This window comes from Vulpes vulpes, chromosome 9 (genome assembly GCF_048418805.1).
Source record: "Vulpes vulpes isolate BD-2025 chromosome 9, VulVul3, whole genome shotgun sequence".
Taxonomy (NCBI): Eukaryota; Metazoa; Chordata; class Mammalia; order Carnivora; family Canidae; genus Vulpes; species Vulpes vulpes.
In genome coordinates, this window is record NC_132788.1 from 25,738,238 (window position 1) to 25,751,623 (window position 13,386).

At 43.2% G+C, this 13,386-nt stretch overlaps 1 protein-coding gene across 3 annotated transcripts in view; it reads left to right on the forward strand.

Annotated features, from left to right (window-relative positions):
* The window catches only part of FDFT1 (farnesyl-diphosphate farnesyltransferase 1), a 35,244-nt gene extending 22,130 nt beyond the window's left edge, over positions 1 to 13,114 (forward strand). For all 3 annotated transcript variants that reach the window (XM_026007815.2, XM_072719652.1, XM_026007814.2), the window contains 3 exons: positions 1,868 to 2,044; positions 3,584 to 3,736; positions 9,660 to 13,114. In XM_026007815.2, coding sequence (XP_025863600.1) covers positions 1,868 to 2,044; positions 3,584 to 3,736; positions 9,660 to 9,881 — 552 coding nt within the window. In that variant the 3' untranslated portion in view covers positions 9,882 to 13,114. The remainder of the gene's footprint in view (positions 1 to 1,867; positions 2,045 to 3,583; positions 3,737 to 9,659) is intronic.
* Positions 13,115 to 13,386: the final 272 nt, after the last annotated feature.

A 13,386-nucleotide genomic window follows, 5' to 3' on the forward strand; every position in this document is an offset into this window, starting at 1 on the left:
TTGATTGGTCATTTGTATATTTGCTTTGGAAAAATATCTATTTGGGTACGTATCCTGAAAACTACTAAAATACTTTCAGATATTTTCATGATGTTGTTTGTTGTTATTATTGAGTTGTAAGGGTTCTTTCTACTTCTGGATATAAGTCCCTTTTTTTATCAGATACTTGACTTAGAAATATTATCTCCCATTCTGTGGGCTAACTTTTTTCTTCTTTGATGATGTCCTTTGGAACATAAGAGTTTTTAATTTTGATGTGGTGTAATTGATTTAGTTTTCTCTTTTGTTATTGTGTTTTTGGTGTCATATGTAAGAAACCATTGCCTAATCTAAGGTCATGAAGATTTATGCCTACATTTTCTTCTAAGAGTTTTATAGTTTGAGCTCTTACATTTAGGGCTTTGATCCATTTTGAGTTAATTTTTGTATGTGGTGTGAGGTAGGGGTCCAGTTTCATTTTTTTGTGTGGGTGTCCAGTTGTCCCAGTACTGTTTGTGGAAAAGATTGTTCTTTCTTCATTGAATTATTTCAGCACCTTGTTGAAAATCAGTTGACCCTAAGTGAAGGTTTATTTCAGGACTTCCAATTTTATGCCATAAAGTAATTTTTAATTCTATAATTGTGTCTTCCTTTATTAGCTGGACTGATTTAACCCCCCTCCTTTACTATTTGCTTATTGAATGGTACAGTTGATGTTTGGAAGACAGTATATATATTTGATTCTTTTCTTTACCCAGCTTTTAAGATAATGAATTTTCTCTCATCCTCATAAGGTGACCAATTAGTTATTTTTTGCAATCATTATAAACTCAGGGATTAAAACATACTTGATTTGGTTTAATCTGCCAAAATTATTCTCATTACTAAAGTTCAGAATTTCCCTCCTTTGGTCGGGAAGAAGTTCAGGTTGGCTCCTGAGTCCTCATGAGGGGACCCTTTGAGCGCTTCCTTGCCATTTGGTATGTGAAGATGTTCTAAGCTCATTTTGTACATTTCTTGCCTGAGCTCTGGATTCATCCAGCTCTTCAGGAAGCCTAGGTAAGACACCTGGGCTAATGGGAAATAGTAACCAGCACTGCACTTGGCTACTAGGAATAGTCATTGCTCTTGGGGTAGTCATCGTGTGTGTGCGTTTAGTTTTAAAACTAAAATATCTTGTAAGTTGGTACTGATATTTTCAGTTCACACATTCAGGACTGTCAGCTTGTTACGTAATCTCCTCTGTATTACATCTCTACTTCATTGCTTCCTCATGGAGATTCAGAGATGCCAGAATTAGTATATGCCATAATTACTCATTTGCTTTTTTTTCCCCACATTACAGATCCTGCCATCTCTTAATAGTGATGCTAATGCTACTACCACCTAATATGATTACTGAAAATAATTGAAAAACTGTTTTTGCACATGCCATACTAATTCCCAATTTCTTATGATTGTGTTCATATCTGAATTGGCAGAGCAAGTAGCTATGGCAACCGTAATAATGTTTAATGTTTAGTTTGCAGTACTGTTGTAGCTGATTTTGTATTTATCTGGTTACTTCTTTCAGGAGTAGACTAATGCCTTTCTGAATAACAGGAATCCTCTTTATCTGAAATCATCAAAGTATTGCTTAGTACACGCTTACTAAATGTCCCTAAGAGACCATTTCCCAAATACTTAACTGACTCCTAGGCTGTGATCGGGCCCTGACAGGTTGTCATAAATAGCTACCGCATCGAGCTTAAAACAGACTTGATCTTGGGGAAGGATGAGTCCGGAGCTAAGAAAAATGTTACTGTATATCATAGTTCTTACTCATCAATATTCTCTCCTGTTGCTTGTACATCCTTCCCTTATGCACATGCTATAACTTATTTTTAAGGTTTGGAGCAAGTATGTTAAGAAGTTGGGTGATTTTGCTAAGCCACAGAATATTGACTCAGCTGTGCAGTGCCTGAACGAACTTATAACCAACGCGCTACACCACATCCCACATGTCATCACTTACCTCTCAAGACTTAGAAACCAAAGTGTGTTTAACTTCTGTGCTATTCCACAGGTATGAAGTGGAGCTATCTTGTAGATGAGAGGTGGGAGCTAAAAAGAGTGGCATGGGGGCAGTGATGGGGATAGAGAGAATGCATTTACTATTTTGGTTTGCTTGCATTTACGAATATGGTTCCTTGAAAAGATGACTCTGGTCTATTTTCTTTTGCCGAGGGGGAAGCAGGCAGTGTTTCACCATACCTTTTCTCTGCCCCACAGCCACCAGACCCAGCTCAGCCTCATTAGATCCTTATTCTTAAAATTAAATCTAAGGCTTTGGCTTAGATTTATGGGGAATGCTGGGTAAAATGTAGGTGAAGGTTTGTCATTACAGAGAGTCTTACTTATGCGCCTAGTTTTCCTGTCCTTTTCTCAGACTCAGGATAATGGAACCTGATACTATGGACCTAGCCCCTCAGTCCTCTACACTTTTTAATTGCCTTACCAGTTATTTTATTTATTTTTAAAAAGATTTTTATTTATTCATTCATGAGAGACAGAGAGAGAGGGAGAGAGAGGCAGAGACACAGGCAGAGGGAGAAGCAGGCTCCATGCAGGGAGCCCGACCCGGGACTGGATCCCAGGTCTCCAGGATCACGCCCCGGGCCAAAGGCAGGCGCTAAACCACGGAGCCACCCGGGCTGCCCTTTACCAGTTATTTTAGTTTTCAACTCAAGTACATGCAAGTCATGAGATTTAACTGATTTAGAAACTTGATTTGAAAAAAAAAAAAAAAAAGACACTTGATTTGATTTTTTTTTTATAAAGATTTTATGTATTTTTTTTGAAAGAGAGAGAGTGTGTAGGAGACTGGGGGGAGCATCAGAGGGGAGAGGGTGAAGCAGACTCCCCACTGAGCAGGGAGCCTGACTTGAGATTTGATCCCAGGACTCTGGGATCATGACCTGAGCCCAAGGCAGATGCTTAACTGACTGAGCCACCCTGGTGCCCCTTGATTTGATCTTTTAAGGACCAATCTTGAGTGGTTATTGGAGCTAAATTCTGCATGCCTGACTTAGGTTCCCATTTACCGTAGAGATAATTTGCCTATGAACACTGGGGACTATGCCCCCTTCCCATTTCCCCCCCACTCCCTCCATGTTATTTTTCATGTGTAATGGATAGGTTCATTGTAGGAAAAATAGAAAATTCTTTGTAAATATTATTTTGAGATACATTTTTTGGCTCTCTCATTGCTCTAGCATGGAAAATATCTTACAGGCGTAATGCTTGTGTTTTTCCAAATAAAAAGGGGTCCTTGTGGTTAAACCATAGAATCATTTAAGACTTCAAAGACCACTTGATTCTATGTGTAGTTGGAGAAGGGACGAGTGGGAAAGGTCCAAGTTTTGACATGCTTTTTTCTTTGGTATTTTTTCTTGGTTAGTTATACCTTTGGACATGCATGTTCTTATTCTACAGAAGATTTTTTTCACCTTTTCATAATGGTGATTATTTAGAGTGCCATTTCATACTTTTTTTCATGAAATTAGTTGAATTAGTGTTTTGTTTTGTTTTTTTTTTTCCTCTCTCTCCCTCCTTCTATCTGTAGGTGATGGCCATTGCCACTCTGGCTGCCTGTTACAATAATCAGCAGGTGTTCAAAGGTATAGTGAAGATCCGAAAAGGGCAAGCAGTAACTCTAATGATGGATGCTACCAATATGCCAGCGGTCAAAGCTATAATATACCAATATATGGAAGAGGTGAGTTTTTGTTTAACTACCTGGAGAATTTGTAGCTATTTTTAGGATTTAAATAATACCACTGTTTAAATAGTTCATATTTGGATGTTAGATCATTGTTAACAACTCACTGTATTATGGTAGACAGGAGTTGGTGTCCTGTATCAGGAAAAAATGTGTACCCAGGTTGCTGATGGATCTTACCCGTACAGCACGATAGTGGGAGGGTATAAATGCAGTAAACCCTTAGGGTGGAGCCCCTCAGTAGGATCAGATTTTTGGAGGGTGATGATGGTGTTAGAAGCCGACCAGGCTTCTTGGTTTATGGGTGAGGAAGGTGAAGCCGAGGCTTGTGCATGCTAATATAGTATCTGACATGCTAGTATAGTATCTGACCGAGTGGATCTCGGACTCCAGGCCACGTTGCCTGACACTCAACCTGGTACTTCCCATTATTTCATGATCAGTTTCTCTAACTGAGAAACCACAGTAGGAAATTTCAGTGAAGGAAAACCATCATGTTGCAATGATTTCTCAACTTTCTAATGCAAATCTCATTTCAAATGCCAAAACCACGCTATAAAACAAAACATACTTGTTGAAGTCAAATCTCCTGCTGGAGATACAATATGACTAGGTTCAAAAAACTTTCTTAGAGGCTAAAACTAATCACCAGGCCTTAGAGCAGTAGTTCTTAATTGAAGGTGCACTCTCTCCCCACCAAGGGGCATTTGGCAATATCTGGAGACATTTTTAATGATCATCACACTAGGGAGGGAGGTGGCTTCTGAGGATTGGAGGCCCTCCGGTCCTTAGGGTATGTTCTACTGAAGATTGAACTACTACTACAGAAATACATGAAACCAAAAGACCTTCCACCTTCTCTCCCAGAGATAACCACTGCTGTCAATAGTTTTCTGCCTCCTTCCCATCCTCTGGTTACGCCTTTACAGGGATGTGATTTGTAATAGTGGTTTCCCCTAAACAGAATTCTGCAAGACAATGATTTCCTCTGATTTCTATTGCATTTTGCACATTTTCCTTGGAGTTCCTACCTGTCTTCAATCTGACAAGCTTTGGACCTTGCATTTCTACCAGAGGCACCAGAGAAGACATAGGAGAAGATCACATTTTTTTTTTTTAATTCTAAATTTTTTTAGTGACTAGATAAAGTGTTCGTTCGGCCAGTGACCAAAAAATTGCTACTATTGAGATTTAGGACAGTCCGGTTCACCGTAAATTGCCAGCACTTCCTCTGAGTTCCCTGTGTGCCTGGCATAGCAACTGAATAGTAGGTGGGTACTATTAATATCAAGGAAACCTGAGGCTGGAGCCATGATTTGGACCAAGATCTGGCTGACTTCAGAGCCTACACTGTTCACTACAATCCTAAGGGGTTTGGATTACCCTTTCTGAACTGAATGGTGCCATATTAGACACTTTTCCTCCATTTTATATAAATTGGAAACCTTTTGTGTAGTTCGTAGTTCAGAGAAGATTTTAGTTCCGTAGTTTTATACTGACCACTAATTTTAGAGAACGATTTTTAAAAAAATGTTGTAGATAGTTCCATTACTCTCTTAAGATTCAGATTTTATCTGATGTTTTCTTTAACCATTGGAATTAAATCCTATTTGTGATTCAGTCTGATTTAGGGTACAGGTAGGCAAACTACAGCTGGCTGCCCTACACCCTCATAAATAACATTTTATTAGAACACAGCCACACCTGTTTGCTTATGCACTGTCTATGGGTGCCTCATGATACAGCAGCAGAGTTGAGAGGCTGCAACAGAGGTGGCCCACAAAACTGAAAATATTTTCTGGCCCTTTAAGAATGTTTGCAGACCTCTGATTTAAAGCACCAGTTGTTTAAAAGTACTCCAGTGAAACTCAAGGTTAATTTGGGGAAGACATTAATACTTGAGTTGATTTGATTCAGAAAAATCTCTGAAGACTTCCGAATGTGGAGGAATAAAATGTAATAATAGCTTTGATGTCAACATGAATGAAATTTCAAGTTAAAACTTTTTGTGTCAAGTTCACAAGTTGTCTGGCTTTTTTTTTTTTTTTAAGATTTTATTTATTTGTTTTGAGAGAGAGCACAAGCAATGGGGAGAGGCAAGGGCAGAGGGAGAAGGAGAATGGGGCTCCATCCCAGCACCCCAGGATCATGACCTGAGCCAAAAGCAGACACTTAACAGACTGAGCCACCCAGGCGCCCCAGTTGTCTGGGTTTTTGCTGCTCTCCAAATTTTAACACTGAATCCTCCTTCTCCTCACTGATCAAGTTTGTTCTTTATGGGAAGACAGGAAGACACATTTATTCTCTCAGGTATTGGGGCCTAACTGGTGGTCACAGTAATGCACTTGCAGGGGACTTTAAAGCTTTCCTCACGCAACCTGACTGCTTAAAGGAAGAGTTAGAGTGACAGCCGAACCGGCTGAGTAGGTGGGCACTGTTCCTCAGTGTCCTGCGTCCTCTGGAGCAGCCACAGCTTCAAACCAGTCTGGACACCTGTCAGCTGGTGAGAAGCTCAACCAGCTATTTTGGGACCAAAACAAATGCTCAGGCCAACAGCCAGAAACTATTATTTCCTTCTCTGCCAATCCTCATTCCTTGGCGAGGGCAATATTTTTCAAGTTGACACAGCTTCCTGTTTCACCCTGCACTGTGGTTCATCTGGAGCATTGTCCTGCCCATCAAGCCCTTTCTGTGCTCACGACTCACAAGTATGGTCCTCCGGTCAGCCACATCAGTGGCCCCTGGCCACTTGCTAGAACCTTACCCCTACTCAAACCCATTGAATCAGAATCTGCCTTTACCAGGATCCGCAGGTGACACCTGTGAACCCAAAGTCTGGAAAGCACTGTTGTAATCCCCATCCTCTCCTGAGCTGGTTCTGCCTTTTCACCATGTGAAGAAGTATGAGCTAATGTGCTGTGAAGCCCCTCCACGCCTCTGTGTCCACCTCTGCTGTGGGAGCCTACCCCCTGCATGTCCACGTTCCTGCTCCCCACTGTCGCCCCCTCAGGGCCGGCGGCCTCTTTATCTGCAGCTCCACCAACCGCCCCACTCCAGTCACTCCTCTAGTGTATGTATGCTCAGGCCACTCTGCTTAAAAAGTGGGCACATCACTCTCAAAAAAAAAAAAAGTGGGCACATCGTGACCCTGGCCTGGCTTTGTTCTTCTTTACCTGCTCTTCTCCCCCTTCTCCCGGACAGTTAAGCTTCTCAAAAGATACATATACTTCATGTTATTTATTCCTCCTTTTTCAACCCACCTCATGCTAGCTAGCTTTTGTTCCTATCTTGTCATTAGAACTTTTCTTACTGAACTGATTTGATGACCTTCTAATGACCAGTTTTTTAAGTGTCCCTGATCCCACTGAACTGTTTGACAATGTGGTTCCTTTTCACCTCGAAAGCCCTTTCCTAGGGAAAGGAGTCTAGGGAGACAGAACATAAAGACTCCTAACTCTGGGAAATGAACTAGGGGTGGTGGAAGCGGTGGGGAGGAGGGCGGGGGGTGGGGGTGAATGGGTGACGGGCACTGAGGGGAACACTTGACAGGATGAGCACTGGGTGTTATTCTGTATGTTGGTAAATTGAACACCAATAAAAAGTTAATTTATTAAAAAAAAAGAAAGCCCTTTCCTCTCTTGGCTTTTGTGACACTCATCCCCGGTTTAACCTCTTACCTGTCTGTCTACTCCTTTGCCTTTCTGACTCCTTACACTGCTTTTCCCAGAGTTCTGTCTTAATTTTCATTTTCTCTCACTGAGCAAAAGCTTTCTGGCATTCTCTTTGGTGGCCAGGCTTCTTCCTCCACCACATGCTCATCACTCCTGACTTGATTACTCCAGCTCAGGACTTGGTCATAACCTTTTTTTTTTTTTCTGGTTAATGACATGACCATTTGCCTGATCAAGCGGTCCAGATAACCCAGGGTCCTCTGTTATTCTCTCTAAGCCTGATGTTTAGGCATCTCCCTATCCTGCCTATTGTACCTATGGACTTTGCTACTCCTCAGAATTTTGCGTGCATTGCCCTCTGACCAAGCAATTCTAGGACTTTACATACAAAATTAACCAGAAAATGTGTAAAGGTGCTTATCGTAGCATTTTGTCCTCAGTCCTCATTGGGAATGAATTGATTAAACTATTAGAGTACATTTGCATTATGCGACTTGTGTTTAAAACTGGAATGGCATCATTTTCTAGGTTCTGGCATTAAGAGATGTCCATTAAAAAATTATGTAAGTGAAAAAAGTGAAGTTGCAGCATAATATATTTATAGTCTATTTTTAAAATAAAATTGTGGGGGCTCATGACCTGAGCTGAAATTAGATGCTTAACTGACTGAGCCAACCAGGGGCCTCTCTATTGCTTGTTTTTAAGAGCATTACTCCATCATCTAAAAATTTTTTTAAAAAGAAAGTAGAAAGGAAATTGCAGTTTCATCCCTGCTTATGTTTTTCTCTCTAAAGCTACTCTTGGTAGCATAATATTAGGTATTAGATATCATTAGCATATTTCTTTCTTTTTTTTTTTAATGAGCTTTATGCCCATTGTGGGGCCTGAACTCATGACCCCAAGATCAAAAGTCACATGCTGTTTTGATGTAGCAGCCAGCCCCTTGTAGGCATATTCTTTTATTTTCTTGTTATACTAAATTGCAGCTGGGATTTTTTGGTGGGGAGGTAGGAGGGTGGCAAGAATATGAAATATGTCTGTGAAAAAACATGCCCATTATATAATGGAAATTTATGGAAAAAATTATTTAAAAATATGCCTGCTCTGTTGTCTGCTTCCTCTTTGCCTCTGTCTTGGATCATTCCCACTTCTCACCTCCATCATCTCTTAACTGCTCTGTCAGTTTGAGTCAGTGACGATTTGTGCAGGGCCTCTTGTGTGCCAGGCACAGAGCTGGGCAGGAGGCAGAAAGATGAGGCGTGGTGCCTTTGAGTCTTGCAGTCTAGGGAGACACAGAGGATAGCTGAATTCAGTGTTAAGCGATAAGGCGGCACATGGCCCAACTGAGGGGTTCAAGGCAGGTTTTCTAGAAGACCTGATACCTAAGCTGAGACTTGGGCAACAGGTGAGAGTTGGCCGGGTGAAGGAGCATAACAGGGGCATTCTAGGAGGGGGGAATGATGTGAGCAAGGAGCAGAGCATCACACTTGTGAGACAACGGTCGGCAGTTGGAAGTTCAGACCCTCAGCAGCTGATTGGGAGCCACTGAGGGTGTCAAGCAGAGGCCTTCGGTTTCTTTGGTGACGGTATGGAGAGCAAGCGAGTGGACTTGAGGGTTCCAGTAGAGTCAGGAGCTCAGTTTGGAGGCTGGTCATAGCTCAGCTGAGAGGCTTGGAGGGCCAAGCCCGCAGCAGTAACTGTGAGCATGGAGGTGAGGCCTGGGTTCAGCAAATGCTTTGGAGGTTTGTGGCGGGGTAGGAGGGCAGGGCCCCCGAGAGGACTCTAGGATGACTACTCTCCAGCTTCCAGCTTCTGCTCTGGCCTTTCTGCATCTAGCCTGTGGCCTATACCATAGATCCGTCTTGTTTGTCTGGCTGCATTTGCCCAGTCTCTCCAGTATCCTTTCCCCTCTCCATGTTGCTCTGCTCCAGCACAAACGCTGTGGGCGCAGCCAAGCTCCTCCTCTGTGCCTCGCTCTGTGAGGCGTTGTGGACATGAAGATCAGTGAGGACCTGGGGGCAGGGACTCCCTGGTGCTCCCGAGGACCGGCTGTGGGACGAGGCCAGCCTCAGTGGACATCCTGCCTACTTGTCAAGTGGCTTTGGGTTATTCCTTTCATGTCCTCATTGGTAAGATGGACATAAAATACCTACCTGTTGAGGGTTATCATAAGAAGTAAACACAGAAGATGCTTATAAAGTTCCTAGCACCCAGTAGTGCCACTTACTGCTTTTTCCTTTCTTTCACAGATTTATCATAGAATCCCCAGCTCAGACCCGTCTTCTGGTAAAACAAGGCAGATCATCTCTACCATCAGGACACAGAATCTTCCCAATTGCCAGCTGATCTCCCGAAGTCACTACTCCCCTATTTACCTGTCGTTTGTCATGCTCTTGGCCGCCTTGAGCTGGCAATATCTGAGCACCCTGTCCCAGGTCGCAGAGGACTATGTTCAGACTGGAGAACACTGATGGGTATCAGTCCAGAAGCTACAGTTCATCACGGATCGACCTTTTCTTCAAGAGAAAGGATATCAATACACCCCCCCCCTCCCTTTTTTCCCTTCCTGCTTTAATCCCTGAAAGAACTTGGTGGACTTGGGACTTTTAGAAACTGTGACAGGCAGTCGAGAAGCTAAGAATAAAAGGGGTGGATACGTCCCCCTCAGCAAGCAGGCACTTGTGGGCAGCACTCACCTCCGTGCGGTGGCAGCAACGGAGCGCTCCTGGCTGCCCGTCAGGGGAAATGGTTGCTTATGGGGCTGCCGAGAGATATTTAGGGTGAATCTTGGCTAGAATCATAATTAAATGTATTTAATTTGAAGCAACCTTGGAATACATGACCTTGTGGAAAGTGAAGTGAATTTTCTCAGTTGGATTCCCATTTTTCTCATTTTGCTTTCTCCAATCGATCTGAATGTAGTAGGTGTCAGTGTTTGTGGGTCTAGGTAATCGCCTCACATTTCCTAAAAATGCAGACTGTCTTCTGCCCATGAAGACTAAGGACTGATTCTGCGGGGGGTTCTGGAATTGCTTCCTCATTTAAAAATTTAGCTTTCAGAAAGACTGCAGGACTGCTTTGGGCCCCATCGTAGAAGATTGGCCTCCAGTTAAGGCTGACTTTGAGAAGACATCATATATAAAGATATGTTTATAATAAAGAACTGAATTACTTTGTATTTGTCGAGGGCGGCTTACTCGAAAGCCTGGACATGCATGGCCAATAGGAGCTCAAGAATGGAGTTAGTGATGGAAGGACTGATGGCTTTCTGCTGCCAGCACACAGCCAGCCAGGGCGGTACCAAGGAGAAGGGTCCGGCTGCCTGGCCTCTGCGTGGCTCTGCCTGCAGGAAATGAGCATGGGGCAGCCTTGCTTCACTGGCCAGCCTGCTCTCACTTAGCTGCATGCAGATGTTATCACATCCAGGGATTGTGTTTGTGGGTTTTTTGGTCTTTTGTTTCTTTTTTAAAAGAATCTGTTTCTATACTGAAGCCTCAAGAAAGGCAAAAAGTGTTTTCAGGCAATGGGCTAGAAAGCCGAATGGCATTTAGCTAACTTCTTCCGGCACCACTGTTTGCCTTGTCTTTAGCCACACACAGCCGGGAGTGGTGTGAGGTGACTACTGCAAATCAGCCTGGGCCCCCGGAGGACACGGCCCCTCTTTCTACTGTGGTTTGAAAAAGCCCCTCAAGCTGAGGAATCCCCATTGTGGGGGCATTAAAGGACTTAATGGGAGCCGTTATGCTCAGTGTACATAGTCTATAGTCTACTCTCCTGCTGCAGTCCTTCAGGTATGGTGATTAATCACCAAGCTGAGGGCTTTCTCCAGCAGTAGTGCTGGCCTCGAATTGTACTACACAGACTCACATTGATTTTCTTCCTGCTGCTGCCACCTGATGCAGTGGCTTAGTTTGGGTCCCTGGAAGCTGCTGTTAACTGGTTCATTTGAAGCTCAGCTCTGGATAAACTGGTCACCACCACGCTGAAGCCAGTCATTTGCCACATGGAGTACGGCTATGAGCCAGACTCCACAGTAATTTTCCAAGTATTTTAAGCATCAGAACTTGGTTTGAGATTCCAAGGTAGGTTGTTAGAAATTTGTGTTGAGGTGCCAGATGAGTTCTGCTATGGCCCATGTAGGACAGAGGACAAGCTGGTGGAGAGTCTTGGTCTGAGGTGGATGTATGGCTCAGTAATGACCTGTGGGACTTTCTGAGCTTCTGTATGGTTTAGAAGATCTCCTAGGTTCCTCCTCGCCATAAAATAACTTTTACTGTCACTGACTTCTGCAAAGTCTAAGCTCTTATGCCCACTCCTGAGTGCTTTAGATGATTTTTCTTCTAAAAATATTTCTCTCTTAAAATTGCCAGATAAAATACAGGATGCCCAGTTAAGCTTGAATTTTAGACACACTAGGTTTCTTTTTTTTAGTATAATTATGATCCAAATATTGTAAGGATCTATTCCTCCTAAAAAATTACTTGCTCTAAAATTCAAATCTAATTGAGCATCTGGTGTTTGTTAAATCTGGCAACCCCACCCTCTGCTCCACACTTTAATCAAATGTATAGCATCTCTGGCCTACAGTCTACTTGATTTCTACTTACAGTGGAATATTTTATCTTTTCCTCAGAGGAATATTTGACCCATCTGAATCTAGGGCTCTAAATTTAAAACTCCCGTTATATTACAACAGACCGGAGTAGGAGCCCGATCTCCACATATTGGGAGCCTTCTAGAGCTCCAGGTTAAAGCTGCACATATGCATCCCCATCTCCCTTTGGGAAAGTACTTGGAGCATTACCTGGAAGCCCCATTCAATCACAACCATTCCTCTGGGGCTGGCACACCCATGCGTGTAGGGGAGGAGGGGGCTAGCCATTTGTTAATGATCCTTAGTCATTTTGGAAGCAGAGCGCTAAAGCTGTGGTTCTCAAACGTTAAAATCTGAATTGCCTGAAGGCCCCAGATTGCTAGGACGATTTGTCTCTCAGGTCTGGGGAGTACCCCCAAACTGACATATTTAACAAGTTCTCCGGTGATACAAATGTGGCTGGTCAGGAGCCCAGTTTGAGAACCAGTGCTCTAAGGCCTTATTTTTCAAGCTTTAACGAACATATGAATCATCAGGAGTCTTGTTAAATTGCAAGGGAAGACTCAGAGGTCTGGCCCAAACTCTACGTTTCTAACAAGCTGCTAGGCGATGCCCACGCTTTTGGTCTGACGCATTTTAGAGTGGAAAGGGTTCGAGTACATGCACAAACTTCTAAGTCTAAACTAAAACCGTGCCCTCCTCCAGATAGTGAAGAAGGCGGCACAGTCCCTTCCATCGATCATCTCGTTTGGACAGGCAACCAAGAAAAAGCACCCCACCCGTTGAACTGCGGTGACACGTGATCAATTAGGTAATTTGAGATTTAAGTATTGACATTGATCCCAACCCTAAATAAGCATAGCTGGTTTTGTTTTCTAACAAAGAGTCCTAAACTAAGTGTGAGGATGCCCTGTAGTCCTTTGGGTTCTTGTGGTAGCACGACTCTGCAGGCATCTCTGCGGGCTTCCCGGGTGAGTGCAAGCTGCTAGTGGGCACGGGGTGGAAATGGGATTATCCAACTGTCAGGGAGCAGGTCAAATTTATCAGAACTACACTGAGGTAATGAATGTCTCCTCATTGAAATTTAAGAATAAAGTCATTGCAAATGTGTGGCTTTGGTAGCTTTTGTTAAGCACTTAAAAATTTGTGAAACCTAACTTCATCCTTAAGTTTTTCATCTTAATTCCTGGTCTCACAGCTTTTCCCTTTCATATTTACCAGGTGTTTAAGAGCTTATCTACCGAGGCAGTTTCTGAGCCCCTCCCCCCCTTTTTAAAGATTTTATGTGTTTATTCATGAGAGACACCGAGGGAGAAGCAGGCTCCCTGCTGGGAGCGTGACACAGGACTCGATCCAGGACCCTGGGATCACGTCCTGAGCCA